The sequence below is a fragment of the Neodiprion fabricii genome, chromosome 1 (genome assembly GCF_021155785.1).
Source record: "Neodiprion fabricii isolate iyNeoFabr1 chromosome 1, iyNeoFabr1.1, whole genome shotgun sequence".
Lineage (NCBI taxonomy): Eukaryota > Metazoa > Arthropoda > Insecta > Hymenoptera > Diprionidae > Neodiprion > Neodiprion fabricii.
In genome coordinates, this window is record NC_060239.1 from 25974149 (window position 1) to 25992067 (window position 17919).

At 37.1% G+C, this 17919-nt stretch overlaps 2 protein-coding genes across 9 annotated transcripts in view; one reads left to right on the top strand and one right to left on the bottom strand.

The window, feature by feature from the left end:
* The window catches only part of LOC124182271 (glutamate synthase [NADH]), a 47635-nt gene that overhangs the window by 18372 nt on the left and 11344 nt on the right, over positions 1 to 17919 (top strand). For 2 of the 7 annotated variants that reach the window (XM_046569291.1, XM_046569301.1), the window contains exons 1-10: positions 8708 to 8836; positions 10131 to 10259; positions 14643 to 14773; positions 14988 to 15114; positions 15206 to 15331; positions 15677 to 15820; positions 15937 to 16025; positions 16166 to 16370; positions 16529 to 16689; positions 17433 to 17538. In XM_046569291.1, the coding sequence (XP_046425247.1) occupies positions 8723 to 8836; positions 10131 to 10259; positions 14643 to 14773; positions 14988 to 15114; positions 15206 to 15331; positions 15677 to 15820; positions 15937 to 16025; positions 16166 to 16370; positions 16529 to 16689; positions 17433 to 17538 (1332 nt within the window). In that variant the 5' untranslated portion in view covers positions 8708 to 8722. Of the gene's footprint in view, positions 1 to 4431; positions 4692 to 4935; positions 5208 to 8707; positions 8837 to 10130; positions 10260 to 14642; positions 14774 to 14987; positions 15115 to 15205; positions 15332 to 15676; positions 15821 to 15936; positions 16026 to 16165; positions 16371 to 16528; positions 16690 to 17432; positions 17539 to 17919 lie in introns of those variants that run through there. The other 5 variants (XM_046569337.1, XM_046569347.1, XM_046569309.1 and 2 more) reach the window with 4 other exon arrangements.
* LOC124182351 lies at positions 797 to 8172 on the bottom strand. Of its 2 annotated transcripts, XM_046569494.1 has the most exons (4): positions 8003 to 8172; positions 6111 to 6164; positions 1445 to 1551; positions 797 to 1142 (listed from the first exon to the last, which is right to left on the bottom strand). In XM_046569494.1, exons 1-4 carry the CDS (start codon positions 8142 to 8144, stop codon positions 1032 to 1034), a joined length of 414 nt encoding a protein of 137 aa, XP_046425450.1. In that variant the 5' UTR covers positions 8145 to 8172; the 3' UTR covers positions 797 to 1031. The 2 variants fall into 2 exon arrangements, 1 of the variants encoding a protein (XP_046425450.1); XR_006870752.1 differs by lacking the exons at positions 797 to 1142; positions 1445 to 1551 and adding an exon at positions 5692 to 5932.

A 17919-nucleotide genomic window follows, 5' to 3' on the forward strand; every position in this document is an offset into this window, starting at 1 on the left:
GCCAGGGATTACAAAAGGGTAACTAACTACCCACGTAAATGAACTCCGCTCCATGTAAACCACATCCTATCTGATACATACTCGCTTACATCCTTCGAGGTATTTCGAATAATTGTAATGGCCGGAACACGCAGAGTTCCGTTCCGAGTAAGCCTGATTAACCGTCGGCGTTATACAAGAGAACGAATATTGATTAATATTGCAGTAACGCGTGTATTACAGGCTTTTCAAGCTCTCGCCTTTACTGTACTTAATAATTGTAAATTGATTTACGGTACATTGTATAATACACTGAAGTTGCAAATAGCGTGCAAAGTGTGTTTCAATGTTGATTCTACATTTTGTAAATTTATGTCAATTTTCTGAGGTAATGGGTACCTACGATAAGTAATTTGCTAAATAGAAATTTGCAAATATTTAACACCCAGTTAGAGCGTCGAGAAAATTTTTTCTCGTTGAAACGCGTCGAATTTATTTCAATGCGATATTTAATGCGACAATTCAAACAGAGAGATAAATTTTCAAATACACACATACAATTCTTTTTATTAATATTTGCGCGATGCTAATTGTAAGCCATTATATTCTATGTTACGCAATTTTGTCCTATAAAATGGTGTTCAAGTGCAAAGTCAAATTTATTCACAAGATATTCAATACCACTGATTTTTTTTCAAAGCTACGAGTAGCCTGAAACAATATGAAAAATATCTTCCTTTTACAAGTAAAAAAAAAAATTTCGAATATTCGGAAAGGACAATGAAATAATTATCTTCGCAACCACCTCGTGACCGGAAGATAAGTTTCGCGTGATAATGTTCGACTGAAAAAAAAAAAAAAAATGAAGGCTCACGTACTTTTTCCAAAAAATCATGTCGACCATTCCCGTTCAACTTATACATATATTAATTTTTTAAAAGAATTAGACATCTTAACAGAACGTAACGTGATATAAGATGTCTGTCGACAAGGTGAAAATGTCCGAGTAGAGCGGTCTTATCGTTCCGAGAAAGGCGGAAATCGCTTCTAGTTCAACCCTTGTGGTAGTAAATCGCCGGGATGGCAGCTGTCCCAGAAGACGGATGACATTCTGTTCTCCTACCAAAATCCCCCCACATGCTTTTTCTCCCCCTCCAGCTAGGCTGCGGAAAAAACATTTCGAATCAGACCCAGTTATCGATCCTAGACTACGACGGTCTAAGATATATATATATTGATATATATATGATGATATATATATTGTAACGGACAGCTGTTCAAGAATGCATAATATCAACAATGCCCGTGGCATACAAAAATCATGACAACAATTGTAACGGACAGCTGATCGAGACCACCATCGACATCGACAGAGGCCTACATAAACCCAAAATAATGAACAAAGACGACGGACGATGACCCATGACATGACACACGAATAGGGAAATGACGTCGACAAACCAACCTGAGCACAGCCCTGGAAGAGTATAAAACTGGAGGACCACGAAGAGCGGGCACCAGTTGACCGGCAAAGCGCCGAGCTGCGTCGTATTGATACGAAATGTTGCTCGCCTAGAAAACATTGTCGAATTTAGCTTCAAGTTTAGGGAGAGGAACCTCAAGCAAAGCGCTTAGTTCCAATATTAGGTAGATATTGTTTATTAGAGTCCACGATAGCCGGGGACTGCTAAAGAGAATTAGGAAAGATATAAAACGTTTGCACTGTGTAGGGACAGTCTTAGGAGCAGAACCGATAAATCCCGAATATTATTATTTCTTTATTTTTATTTTACCATTTTTTCTCTCTATTGTTAATTTTATAAACCAGATCGCTGACCTCGGTCAATATCAAATGTATTCGAATTATCGCTATCGAAGCAGTTTTACATTCTAAACATGCACTCGTCCGTTTCGTTGTCAAACATATTTCTCTAACATAAAGTTTCACCTCGAAGAGGGGAGGGGAAGTAAACCAACAAGCCAGCCAAGGTAATCCCTGGTCTGGAAGATTGGAAGTGTTTGGGGTCAGTAAACCACAGCAGAAATAGGCAGGCGACTCTGTTTATTCCGAGTTCGCGATTAGAAGGGAATACTACCGGTAAGACCGTGTCTCCGAATAGGTGACATACGCCTCTCTCACTTGTCTCCAGCCGGAAGCAAAGGCCGAACAAGCCCTTGTCTTTCCTAAGGGAGCAACGGGCGGAGGTGCCTGTTCACAAATTCAAGGCGGCTTTGGTGATACCCAAGTCCGTATAGTTCGACTATCCAGGGTTTTTTGGGTCTGATAAGCTGATCCTACTTTTAGCCCATCAGTGGGGGTTCATTATAAACATACTTTTTCATTATAAAGTGACAAAGAACACAGAATAACAAGTTTATCTCAGAGGCTCTGGCCCCAAGATAAACAGTACCCGTTCAATATATATGTATATGTGTGTATATATATACGAATGCTGGGTCGGAGACGGCAGCGAAGAGTTTATTCTTGTCTAGGCTAGCTGCACTAATTTTGGACGTGTGCGTTATACACATGCTTTTAGGGATGCTCGAAAGTCGATGCAGTTCGCACGCCATTTCACTCGCCGGATTATTATACGGATCTAGCGGAGCTGCATGTGTGCTTACTGGGTGAATATTTATTTATTCATGCTTGCACGGCTTGCGGAAACGATGCCGTTTCACACACGGCATAGCTTGCAAAAATGTATGTATGTACCGTCTCGGAGTTTGCAGAGTTTGCATACGTGTAGGCATTTACATTTAAAATACTTCGCTGCAGGAGGTGAAGTGAGAAAAATGAAAGAGGATAATTAAAAAAGTTGCGAGTACCACTTTATACAATAACTTTTTATGAAGGTATGCATTGAGGAAAAACAGTTTTTCCTAATTATTTTTTTTTTTTTTATATCTAATTGCAGACACTTACAGCCTTTTTTTTAGTTTTTTTGCTGAATTTCATTTCATGTTTGTATAGTCGATAGAGAAAACTCTGCGAAAATATGGGTAGGCATCGTTGAAATAACAAGAAAATTTGGCACAAGTATTCTCGGGTTTAACAAATCAAAAACTTGTTTTCACTTTGCATCATATCCAGCATTCTTATACGTATATTAACTTGAGAAAAATAGTTGAGAACTGTGCAATTATCACGACTATAATAACGAGGGAGTTTCAAATTTGAGATATTTTAGATACACGATGTTTTGTACGCATTGACACGAACAGGTTTAAATGTAATCTTGCCTGCACTTGAAGAACTTCGAGTCAAGAAGCGTACGGTTTATTGATTTTAGACGCTGCTGCAGCCGCACTTATTGCAGTTGGCATGGAACGGCGACACTGGGAAACAATTCTCATATTATACGTACACGTAGCAAGACAAAAGAAAAGAAATAAAAAACCGGATACGGTTTATATATCGAGTACTCTACGGAATCGAAATCAGATTCCAACCAGCCTGTCATTAAGATATCCTAGAATTTTTAATTCTTGAATCTATACTGAGAATAGATTTTTTGCTTTTCAACATTTTATAACAAATATTTTATAGTAAAGTGATTCTTCAAATTAGAATTATTATATTATAAGTAGTAACGTATTATATCGTAAAAACTACTTGAAATTTCAACTTGTAACTGTTGATTTAATAATATGTTCTAATGTATCGAAATCAGCGAATTCATTTACATGCATAATAAGTCATTCGGTACGCGTTGAAATTATATTATTTCAGTACTGCGTAAAAGTTTTTTCATATCTTTCTTCATTTCTACTGATTTCAACCGTGTTTTTCCCATTGTCGCGAGCAATGATTTCAAATCGGAATATCATATATGTAAGTGTATTCTGGACCTTGAAAGTTACAACGATAAAAATCTTGTATGCATAAAAGTTGAATATATTCTCCAAGGAATTGTAATCAAAAAACGATTTAATTTTCAAAGTTATTACATTTTTCACACGTTACCTGTTACCGCTCAATTACCTGCTCATGTGAAATAATGCAATTAACTCCCCTGCAATAAAATTTGCATTCCATAATTACCATTTATTTTAATCCTCACACATCGCTGCAGTTATCCCCCCACCCCCATGTATTACGACTCGTGCATTACATTACGGAGGCTGTTCAAAGTAGAGCCAGACGTTACGTTGCCCAAGCGAAATACTCAATGTCTGGTATTCGCAATATATACATATAGAATTCATTCTACGGACACACTTTACACACACATACATATATTGCACTAGCATAAAGTTCGTAGGGGGCAGCAGTGGCAGTTAGTTGGACATGGACCTCTCTCTCTCTCTCTCTCTCTCGCTCTCTCTCTCTCTCTCCCTCCCACCCACCTTCTCCCTCTCTCTCTCTTTTTTTTTTTCTCGCTCGCTCTCCTCTCTCGAATCCGAGTGCTTCCGAAAGCGCCGAGTGATGCTTCGGTCGGTCAGTCTGTTCCGAAGCTTCGTAGCCGCCGGTGTGTCAGTGCGAGATCGTGCTACCACCTCACTCTTCGTTATACATACGTATACTTGTAACATATATCTTCAATAAATCAACGATCAGCTATATGATAAGTACAGTCACAGCTTTCGCGCGATATTAACTCGCTGCGGATGTGGTCATTTTTTTTCAACTAATCGGAATTACCACCCCCACCGATCATCTTCGAGGATCATCGATAAATTTATACCGTCTGCGCTTGTAACGTCTAAAGGTTATAATATGCACTTTTTTTTTATCGCAATAATATATACGTAATAATTAATGATAATAATAATAATAATAATAAATATTACGTATTGTTACAAACGCACCGCGAACAACCGGAAATATACGTACATACATACGGTTACGTATGGATACTTTAAGTATCTAATGTAACATTGATTATATACCCTCCCACACACATATATATATATATATATATATATATATATATATATATATATATATATATATCGGCTATCGATTAAAGTTCGCGCCTACGTAAAAAATTCAATTAAATAAAAAAAAGGAGGAAAGTACCATCGGTATTTATCAATAGTGCAAACGTTTCTCAACTACGCTGGTAAATTTATTATAAACGCAAATCGGTGCCTCGTATAATTCATATACTCGTTGTCAGTGATCTCTGTGAGGAAAAATAAAGTGAAGATTTCTACTTGTGAATTTATTTTACAACCATCGCTTTATTCGCTGTTCCAAAGAGGAAACTGCGGTGTATTCTCAGGTACAAATATTTCAATCACTTCAATCATATCTGAAGCGTAGGTATATCACTTAATCATTTGTTAATTGAGTCGTGATGAGAATGAGAAAGTTTTTGAAAAACTTAAAAACGACAGATGCAATTTGATTAGTTCAAGTCACTGTTATCGTTTACAAAAATTTTACAAAGCAGCTGGATATTGTCAGGTTAAATAGAACTCAAAACTCGTTGCCAGGCAGTTGAGAAAAGTTCGTTTTTGACGTAAGAATAGTATTTATTGTTATAGAACTCACTTGACTTGATTGTCAAATTTCGTGCAAGTGATTTTATTATAACACTTACCAAAGTATTTCTTGATAAATCAATTTGTTCAACGATTTCTTTTTTTTTTTTAGAATCTCGTTATTCAGTAATAATCAAAGCTTCGGCTCAATCAATTTTGTTCGAGTAAAACAATGTACGTTTTTGGCTAGAGATACAAATGCCTGTAATTTCGTGTTTAACTGGGTTCACCGGTTCGATTTTTACAACCTCACTCTCATGGCACACCCATCTTATTTTTCGCCACGTACGCGGTTCAATATGAAGCTGATTGTTTGTCTGCCTAGTTGTCCTTCCATCTCGAACTTTTGTCCTTTTTTCGCCTCCTAAACAAGCTTCAACATACCGTTATTTGCACGGAACATTGAATTGTCGCCGAATCGGTTTCGCTTTGCGATTATATAAATTTAGCCGTAACCGCGTCGCTGAAAACGGAGAAGAATGTGCAATGGAATAGAAAAAAAGGAAAAGCTGTAAAAACTAGTTAACCGACCGCAGCGCTACGTTCGAGACGCGTATTATGTATTACATGTAACATTATAAGAAACGTATTTTTAGTCGGACCATGCGGCTGGAACGTTATCGCTTGAACATTTTACTCACGTATCATAAACTCGCAAGGACTTCCTATGGCTGCCGGGAAATTAATTCTGGATTCTGAAACAACGGCGATACGAATATCTAATAACATTATATAGACACACATGCCTATAATTATTGACCTCTCTATTAACAATCGATCATTTTTACCGCGACTAAATTTTAGATAGTGAATCAATCTTGTGCAAGTATTCTAATTCTTTTTCATTTCTGCTGCGGAAAATTGCTGTTTTTTTTTTTTTCCTTCTATATTCTCGTCTCATTCATTAACGTCCGTGTAGTTTTGAACGAGTTCCAATTTCTCGGCAACTCGCATCTGTGCAGGCATTGATCGCTCAATTTTTCTTTCACAATTTTTCGACAACGTTCTTTATATCTATATTATATATTAAGGTTATTTTTAAACTCACGTTATAAATATATGCCCTGATAGTTCACTAACAGACAACTGTACCGGTTGTCCAACTTTCAACAGCAATTTACTTTCTTGTTTTTTTTTTTTTTATGCTGTCGTGATATTTTTTCACTTGTAATCAACCGCAAACGGAAACTAGAGTCGAGAGTTCAGTTGAGTGTAAGTAGGAAAATTGAAGAAATCAAAGAAAGGTTCCCGGATTTTTTTTGTAACCATCGATTCGTACGAATACCAATTTCTAGGATACAAAATATATATAATGTCCCGAAACTATTGAAGCCATGTATTTGGTTTTTCGTTGTTCACAATTTCTATTGATGATTTTATTTGCGGAGAAAATAGTCAAAGATTAATACATCCGTACGTGTCTTTTTGTTGAATTAATTTGACAAAAATGCTGCACCGACCGATTGCGATAAAATATATATTTATTGATTTATTTGGTTCACTTATGATATTAAGGAATTTCTTAATTGTTGATAAAAATTCTACGGGCACTGTATGCAGTTGTAAATTATTCGTGCGAACAATTATTTTTTTTTTTTACATAACATCTTCTTTAACACAAGTTGAATATTCGCGTAAAAAGATAATCGTTACTGTCGCATTTAGGTTTTGAATTATTTACATTCTATGTGCTAATTGCATACATGCATCTATACAAATTATTCTTGCAGACGCATTTAAAGCGTTATACACGTACGCAATATTATATGTAGAATAACGATACCGAGAAGAGTAACATGTAGCAACTGATTATAAATAATATTTTATCTCTCGTAAACAGTTAACGCATGGTGAGTGAAGAGTTGCAAAAAAAAGTGTAACGTAGCCATAACTAACGTAACCTAACATAACAATATCATGTAACATAATACAACGTAACGTAACATTGTGATAAAACGAAGAAAAATCTTGTGCTATGAAAGTATTACGATATGAGAAGAAGAATCGAATCTCCTCGTCGTCGTTTAGCTTACGTTATATGCTCAAACACGTCGCAGTTGGACGACCCCGTAATCTAAATAGATTAGTGACGTTGGTTTCACTCTACAGATTATACCGCACGTATGTGAATTGTGAATACATCGGGTATTTGCCACAGCAGACTTACGATGCATATGTCAATGTAATTTAATGCTTCCGCTTAAGAGAATTAATATAACTCTAAATTCGCGCACTTACACCAATGGTGCTGTAGTCGTTAGAACACGTCATAGAATTCTCAGAGGTGAATAAATTTCGCCTTCTACTGCATATTCTTTAAAGGCTGGGCATTCGGTACGTGCAATAAATTAAACTGGGTCGCGTTTAAAAAAGAACTTGAGTGAACCGAACTGTAAAACCCCTCGAATAAGGAAACTTTATAATTATTCTAACACAAAACTGGCGTGATTACGAAGCTCCGTTTTGCAAAAATTCTTGTTGCTCGATTATCATTCGCAGATCGGTACAATCGATGAAAAATAAAAATACCCACCAGTGCAGTATTTGTTCCTCTTCAGTGTACGGAGGTGTAAAAACGATGACAAATTATTATCGTGCGTTGAAAATATATCATTCGAAGTCATAAAAGCACCACCATCTGCATCGTCGCTGCTGCAGTTGTGCAGTTGATGCATGCCTGCAGTGCGATGCACAAACGCTACGACGGAGTAGAAACTCGAGTACGCGTCGTGTAGGAATTAAATTCACTTGATTGTGTGCAGCTCCGATATTCAATACACGACGTTACGAAGGTATCGATAAAACTTAGAAGGGTACGTTACGCTCTCGTGTATTCGATTCTTGTATCCGATATTAGAGACAAATACGATGCCCGATTACAAGTGAATCGAAAACTGGCGTAGTTAATTATAACCCTGCTAAAGTATTTATTTTCACCAGCATCAGGATTATGTTCACGAATCGATAAGCTTGATTGTGTCGTGCAGTTAGTTGCGCAACTTATAATTTTCCAATACTCACTGGTAGGTACGGGTTTTCAATATTGATGCGCACATTTGTACTGACCCTGGATAATGAACTTGTTATGCAACTATAAACCATGCGCCAATAATCGTGCAACCCGCCGTCGTCTAGAGTCTCGACGAGTCTTCCAATGTTCATTCGAATGAGCGAACTCCAAAGCGAAATCCAAAAATCAATATTTTATACGAGTACGAATACCGTTGTCCTGGTCCATCGTGTTTTACGCCGAATGAAATTTGAAAAAGTTTTCATACACAACGGAAAAATTGTTTTCTGTAAATTGAGCATCTACAGTGTGAACAACGGAATAAAGTTCGAGTTGCATTATTGTTGCAGTTGGAATGTGAGTGGAAATTTTTATTTGTACATCCTATTCAAACGTGCCAGTTGTACGTATATTAAATAAAAACAAAAGAAACTTTTGTAAACCTTACTAAACATGGTGATATCCAACATGCAGGCGACTAATTGTAACGTTTCATTCGTTCAAATACGTCTTATATGAGGTCTAGATTGATAACTGAAAGTCTTCTTCCGATATATTCTCTGTGCGATTTTTTTTTTTTTTTTTCTCGTCATCACCATATTATGTGACGGGAAAATTTGCGTTTTACTTTAGTCTGCGATGTGATAATTGATGGCGAGATGGTTTTAGATATTTCGTACCCCCAGACCTGGTCTGCACTGCATATCGCTGCGAAATACGCGAGTACATCATAATTGTATTATCAACTTGACAACTGTGGCTTCAAATTTCTTATTTCTATATATCGTACTTACGGTGTGATTACATCCGATGATAACGAGATTATCGAATTGTTCTATAATTCCACTTCACGTTACGCATTCTCTGTACTTATGTAATCGTCGATACCGTTTTTTAACATTAAAAATTCTTATCACGTATCATAGATATATGAGCATGTAAGGTTGATTTTTTCATTCAGTAATTATTACTGTCTGTTTCACGGGACGATCCATTTTCAAATTCAAAGATCGTATTTATTTGCGGAATAACAAATTAAGAGAAATATGAACGAGTTATAAACGATGACGATATTGTGCACTTGTGCAAACTACTCCATTGCTACTTTTCGCAAAATATGTCAGCTTGTTTTCGCGAACAAAAATTCTTTTTGCCCAACTTTCTCTCACGCGCATCGCAGCGAGCAGCAGAGACAATTTTGTTTTATGTCATGTACGATAATTTCACGATGCTGAGCGAACACCGAGTTGTTTTTCAATCTCTTAATGACTCGTCGAAATAAATTTGAAGAAATTTATACCGATGGGCTTCGGAGAAGAGCGTACTATTTTACGTATAATAGTTCAAGCGAATCGATAATTAAGGTTTGGCCAACAGTTCGATGAGGTCGAGCAGACTAATTAGTTGCCTACTTGTAACGAAGTTAGTATTATAATGCTCTCGACTAATTTGAATCTACGCTGTGATGGGTATCCGATTTCGTTATTGTACATGTATTATATGTCTGATGAAGTTTATTCAACGACAATGGCTGAGAATTAGTGTGAAATCCATATGTAAACACTTGGTAATATACAGAGGATATAAACGACTTACTGAAAGACTGCGTTCAACCGGGTATAATAATAAATGGATAAATGTTTGTTTCCAGATTACGAATATGAGCTCTGGTGACCCGTGGTCTCTACCGGTAAAGCAGGGCCTCTACGACCCGACTCTTGAGAAAGATGCCTGTGGTGTTGGATTTATAGTCGCCATTGATGGGAAACGATCCCACAAGGTGAGATATACAGTAATTTTATGTATCATATTTCATTTTTCACAATTCTTACTCGTTTATCAAGGTAAAAGAAGTCAGACTGAAATTAGTTGAAGAAACATCCGCGAAAACATTATTCAAAAATCGTCATTGTGCAATTTTAGAATAACTTTCAAGAGTTCGCTTTTCGAAATATGAGTATATTTTTTTTATTTACTCATTGTCAGACAATCCTGAAGGTGCGAAGTAACGATCGTTCCTAAGCATGAATCGTTACAGTGACGTTACTAACTTCTACCTCATTAACAGAACTAGTCCCAGAATAATCGCTATGAGATTCAAAAATTCGCAAGTAGAAATTTTCCACTGACCCAGTCTGACAGTTGCGTCGACTAGATTCAACACTTTTATAACTGTTTTTACTTTGCTTACATATTCGAATGTAGGCGATGACATTTCAAGAAACTTAACTTTCATAAGATCATGCTTGAAAATTGGAGTTATTATCTGCTGTCATTAAACCATTTTTATATTATCGCTAAATTCTTCCAATTTTTCAAACATTATATCTTGTAGTTAATTTATTTTTCGGATACGCGATTGTTGATTACATAAAATCAGTCGGGTCGTATGATATTTTTCTCGGAAGAAATCACCGAATGACTATTATCCAACTTTTCGAAATTGAGCCGAGTCGAGTTTTATCTTTCGTAAAGATCAGTCACACTTCCTAGGTGGTGGTATTGTATATTGATCGATTAGCATTGACCCAGTGTATCTTTTAAGCTCGACAAATTCCACTCTGCTTATCTGAGTAAAAATGATCGATTTATATCTTTCGAGATAAAGTTTTAGACAGATATTAACGACAATCTCGAGTGGGCAAGACTTTTTTTAGTATCCGCACTAAATTCGAATGAATGAAATTTTTTTTTGTCGAGTCATATCAGCGATAAATATTTACTTCAGGAACAACTGTTCTCATCTCATTCTACGGTTTAATCTTCTAGAATTTGATCAGCGATTTTTCTCTAAACTGGCATTTGAGCAACCGGTTAGGTGCTTATTTTTGCCGTAATTACTTATTACCGAGCGTAACTATTAACATACACTATCAGAGTTCAAAAATGTCCTCACAGCAACTTGGCTTGGCGCTCTGATCGTATGTAAAATTGCGTCTAACATTCGTATTACGAAATTGAAACGCCGACAAATATGAGGACACTTCATCAATGCTGATACCACCTTAGATCAAATATTGGTAGTTAAACAATTATGCAAAAGTTTCGCAACCTCGACCTCTTTCACAACCCGCGTATCTAGAGGGTTATCATTTCCATTTGCTTCTGTTTTTTTCCGAATCGAACGATGATTCGTTACCTAGGCATTGAATTTGACGGTCATCTAAACCAGTGCAACTTAATACCTTGATCAATTTCTTGCGGTTGGACTATTTTTTTTTCTCTCTGTCAGACCGACCATCATCACCGTCTTTGAGACCTTCGAATGCGGTCAGTTGTTTTGATATTCTTAAGTTGTTCGTACGCAACGTAGATTAACAAGAATTCGATAAAAAAAATATTTGCGTTCAAAGTTAGAGTTACTCTGATATATAAATTCGAAGCTCGTGAATCATTGTATAAAAAGTGTATAATTTTAGTAAAGATTCACAAATTTTATCCGAAATATCGCCTTTCGCTAATATAGACAGCATTCAGTTTGCGCAGCAAATATATGCTCCGGTGTGTGAGTTAAATGCAGCATACTTTCACCGTATTTTTCACCAAAATTTCCATCACTACTCGTATAAATCGACTTTATTTCCAAGTTGAAGACGTACTTTTCGCGCACGGGTTTCTTCGACGACAAGTCGTGATCTATCCTGGACGATTCTTTTACCGATCTCAGTTGAGCCAGCTTCGACTTGAAGGAGGATATACTCGCGTCATTTTTCGATACTATCGCGGCTAAATCTCTCTCCAAACACGGCTCCCTGTCCTTCATATCTCTTTTCAAAAGCTCCATCTCCTTTCGCCATTCCCTCATCTCCTCAAATCCACCTCTCAAACGAGCCGGAACGCATGATCTGTCGCATTGAAGATTCACCTGCCATAAAGAAGAAATATCTTTATGACTTTATAACACTTTCGTCGAAAAAAATCATCCGTTCGTCATACCATCATACCATCACGATCAATGACTCGGTACTCTCGTCGCAATCGTTGTAATAATCGAGTTGATTCCTTTTGTAGCTCCTTTGATAACCTTCCTGTTTGTCAACTGTGGTTGTTACTTCTTCCTGAAACCATTCGAACGACGTGACAAGGTACGACTTTACTCTCCGGTTTAACCGACTCACAGTATCTTCTTCCAACTCCGCGGCTCTCTCCGACTCGCTTCGAAATGAGTTTGTGAAATTCGACCACCTGACGTGCTTTCTCACGTACTTGAGCACCTGCAGAAGTTCTTCCGACCCGATTGGACCGCCTAAGGGTTCGCTTATTTTCGGCGGCATCTCGGACTGTCCCTTCACCGCGTATTGCCCTGACAATTTCACCTGTCGTCGCAATTTTTTCGTCCTCAATGCTAATATGCACAGTCATTTTCCTCGCTAAAGAAGCGCGGACCCCGATCAATACTCACCAGCGGCCCCTCGTGGGTAGCAACCAAATTGTAGGATGAGCTCAAGTAGGAGTCGAGCAAATCGACGATGCAAGTTCCGTACCTGAAATCACGGGCACGTTTCTCTACATTTTCTCTCTCCCATTGAACGGTGTTGAATAATGTAGTCACAGACCGACGATTCCAACGTAGTATCAGATGATCCTCGTGTCTTACCACCACGAGGGTTCTTCTTCTTCGGAAGTAATTCGAAACCTTTCAAACCAATCCAGATATTGATCAATCAGTAGAACTAATTTGGCTAGCTTCTTGTTCTCCTCTTGTTCCATTCCCTGACTGCTCTCCTGAAGCTCGATAAAAAGATCCAGTATTTCTCCTGGTGCGGCGTTACCAATTTCATTACATAGACCGTATAATTTATCGCCCAGTTTATCGTCAAATTACACGCTATTTAAATTTTGAGATATCTTAAGGTTCATGTACTCACCAGGGGCAAAGGTGCCTCTTCCGTTTGTAATATAGTTTCGGCATAATGCGAGCAAGATGGCGTGTTCGGTGCCTAGTAGCCTCAGAAAACGACCTCTGAATATCGCATCACCCGATATACAACTATGGAGAGACGTGATATACTACAGTATAGTGTAGATGTGATTTATCGAGGGAAATGCAGTTGGTATTCAAGGATTCACCGTTGACTAATTGCACCTTGCTATTTCTTCCCAGATGGTAATTAAATTGCGAAAAATTACGTACAATTAATCAACGGTGGGTGTGGTTAACAAGTTGTAAAGAATACCTCGCGTTATGAGTTTTCAACAGAATCAGATATTGCGTGTATTTGGTTATAAGTTGAGGGCCCAGTTCTAAAAATGCTGAATTTAAACGCTTTCTAGCAGCCTGGTGCAAATTTTTTGAGATACCTGATAATTGAGTTATATTATGAGTATGTTGTTTATTATAATTATTACGTATCATGCCAATCTACTTTCCAAGTTTGACCCCGAGTTCTGTTTGAAGGGCAATTAACACATATTTATTTTAGACTTATATTTGAGTGTGAATTGAAATAATGATTATGGGATATCGTAGGGATTTTTTCCCTTAATTCGTACCTCGGAGCTGAGATATATCATCAAAACTCAGGTGATCCAGTATTTTATTCAATAATTTCGGTGTTAAACTCTGTAAACTTGACATCCCAATTACATATTTTGAATGCATCGAAACATTTGTAGGCGTAAATGGAAAGAACTTTCAGGTCTAGTTACAGCGACATATGTTGTATTAAAAAAAAAAAAATACGAAACAATCTATATTCAAACTGTTTTACTTAAAAGAAATTAACCCCCAGCTGAAATTGTTCTATTGCCCACCATTGCACATAAACCTGAAGGGAGCAACATAGCGTTATGAAGGAACAATTCGCGTGTTTAAAAAAAAAAAAACGTCAGTACAAACAATAGTTAAATATCCGATAAATTCAACAACTTTGCTTGTGGAATACATGGAATATATTACACTTTTGACCCATGTCATACAAACGATACGAACTAAGTTTTTCTACTTTACTTGAATAATTCAAACGATGAATAAAAAATTTTACATTCAAATTCAAAAAGATGGAAAGTCAAACACAGCTTTATCTACACTATTCTTCACCCAGGTGTATTCAAAGTAATTGCACGTAATACTGAATTGTTCTAGATATATTATTAGAGTCAAATTTTCGCTGTAGAACGAACTGCTTAATTTTACTGGTTTTTCTCATCACGTATGTTTCAGATCGTTCGAGATGCAGAAAAGTTATCGGCGCGCATGAACCACAGAGGTGCATGTGCATGTGATAATGATAGTGGTGACGGAGCTGGTGTACTCTGTGCTATTCCCCATGATTATTATGCTGCTGAAATTCGGTAGGCATTACGAATTATACGTTACCAAAAAGTGAAAAAAAAAAAACAAAAAATTATTGTCATCTCATTTCGAACGATAATCAATTTGCCAATCTACTCTTGTTAAAAAGAAGTATTACGTTAAATTTTTTGTTTTTTTAATTTCAAATTATTTTTATGAGATATTGCCTACTGATATGATTTGTGAAATTATGGTAGTAATTTATCTGCTTAGTGAACAGCACGGCGTTGAATTGCCCGAATTCGGTCATTATGCAACCGGAATATTCTTCCTCGATAAAATCACTCATCAACAGAGTGAAGAAGCCTTTGCTAAATTGGCTGAAGAGTGCAATTTGCGGGTATGTTTTGTCCGTAATATAGAACGTCATACTTTTATATCATATGGAAGATCACTGATTATATTCAATCTTTTCATTTGTCGTGTTTTAGATCATCTGTTGGCGTGACGTGCCCACAGATAATACAAAAATCGGTCAGGTCGCTTACAAAACCGAGCCCTATTCGCGTCAAGTATTTGTCACTGGGGATCAAGAGGTCGAGGCATTGAACCGCCAGGTAAGTTCAGAGCTTAGAATAATTTTACACTGCTTGCTCAACAGCTGAATCTCTTGTTCGATATGATTTCCAACAGTGTGTAATCGTAGTTTTAAAAAAATTTCTACTAGATTACATGACATGTGCTATAATTTAATTACTCACAATTGGTCAAATAATGATCAAATGTTGAACTCTAAACATTTTTGAAACGATGTATTCTGTATGTTTGAAATGCATGTACAAATCTGTAAAAGTACGTGACACATGAAGCCAGGAATATATTTTAGAATCTCACTTGCTTGGATTGACGGTGAATTTATTATTGGTGTTTCAGTTTGGATGAAATATTTTGTAATTTTTCAGGTGTTTGTACTGCGCAAGAGGGCATCGCATACTATACCACAGCCAGGAATCCGTTTTTATATCTGCTCCTTGTCTCTGAAGACGGTTGTTTACAAGGGTCAATTCACTGCCGATCAACTATGGAAGTATTACACAGATTTATCGGTAGGCACAACTGAATCTTTCCTCTGTACGATCCTGGTTCATAACGGGGTCCCTCTATAATTAAAATCTATTTCGACCAGATCACTTCTCAACGTTAAAGTTGTATTTGTTTTCAGTCTCCAGACTTCGAAACATATCTGGCCTTGGTGCACACACGTTTTTCCACCAATACATTCCCTAGTTGGGAACGTGCGCACCCGTTACGGTAAGAAAATACTTGAAATAACTATGTACCTTCAACCATATTTTATGATAATATTAAGACATAAAAACTGCATCTTCGCTAAGACTGTAAGACAAGCGTTGCAAATATTAAGTATGAAAATACTATGCCTATTGTTTTAGTCTTCTTGCCCACAATGGTGAAATAAACACATTGCGGGGTAATGTTAATCTAATGAAAGCGCGAGAAGGTGTCATGAGCAGTCCTATCTACGGCGATAAACTGAAACAACTTTATCCTGTTGTTGAACCGAACCTCTCTGACTCCGGAGCTGCTGATTGTGTCTTGGAATTCTTGGTGATGGCTGGTCAACGCACGCTACCTGAGGTGAGTGCTTTCACATTATCTATTCCTCATAAAGTTGTCATCGACAACATTCCTTAGATCGGGGATTATCGGTTTTGAATCAACCATCGTATTACTAGAAAATGAAATTGAAACTTTCGAATACCTCTATGAAAATAGTTTTATTATTTTCCGTATAGGCTGTGATGACGATGGTCCCGGAAGCCTGGCAAAACGATCTAACAATGGCCACAGAGAAGCGTGATTTCTATCACTGGGCAGCATGTGCAATGGAACCCTGGGATGGACCAGCCCTACTAACATTCACGGATGGTCGCTACGTTGGAGCTATACTAGACAGGTACAAGACATTTCATTTTACACTGAAATAACAGTTAGGTACCATTTTCTTAATATTTGAACACTATATCATCACACACCAACTATCTGTGTCGTCGAATCTATTTATGAATTTTACTTTTCTACTCTACCTCTAGAAGCACATAATTTTTTTTATGTATAATTGGAAAGTCGTACAAATCTTGTACATTTTTATTATAATGCGTAAGATTTTAATTGAAATTTTTTCCCTTGTGTCAACCCACAAACTTCAATCCCTTTTTACTTTTTCTAATCTGGACTTGTCTTTTTTTTTTTATTTATGTGCATGGATATATTATGTCAGGGTACAACAATCATTTAAAATTATTATCTCAACAGGATTTTATACAAACATTATGATCTTAAGTATATAATAGAGGTAATGGAAATAACATGATATGAATCAACGTGTACTCGGGAGTCTTTGGACCAGATTGAATTATTCAGGTGAAAAAAGCTAAAATATAATACAATGTGCGACAAGAAGTCATAATCTCATTGGGTGTATGAGTATGTTGTATATAAATATGTATATTATTTCCATCGCTATCTATATGGTTAATAGGAAGAACTTAACAAGGTAACAAATATGTGTGTATATACAGAGGTATATGAGAATGCCGGCTGGAAAGCAATCGAACGAACGAACAACAATTATTCAGCTGATAATTAATTGATGCAAAGATGGTAATACAGAAGAATTTTTGAATTTTTGTTTGGCAGAAATGGCCTGCGCCCATCGCGTTTCTACGTCACTAAGGATAACATGATGGTGATGGCGTCCGAAGTGGGCGTCTATGACACTCCGCCCAGCAATGTTGTCCTCAAGGTAAACATGGCGATTACGCAACCCAAGGACCTAATCATGCTGGGACCAATCAGCAGCTAGCTTCCTATGCTGGGGCAAAAATTCTTTTACTGTCTAGAAACAGTTACTTCGATCGCCTCTTGTCAATCTCTCCAATTTTCGATACAGAGAATTTCAGCTTTAGGGATTAGTTCTTTGGAGATGACATCACGGATCAGGGTCTCTCGACCAGCCTGCTATTATGGGGGGGCGGGCGCACTGGGCTGGGCTGAACATTTTGGAGTTCAGGCCTGTTGTAACTTGATTGTTACAGCGTGACGAACGATTCATCTGATTCAACATATCTCATTGATTATTTTTTCCATCTGACTAGTTTCACGTTAATATCATTGATTTTATATT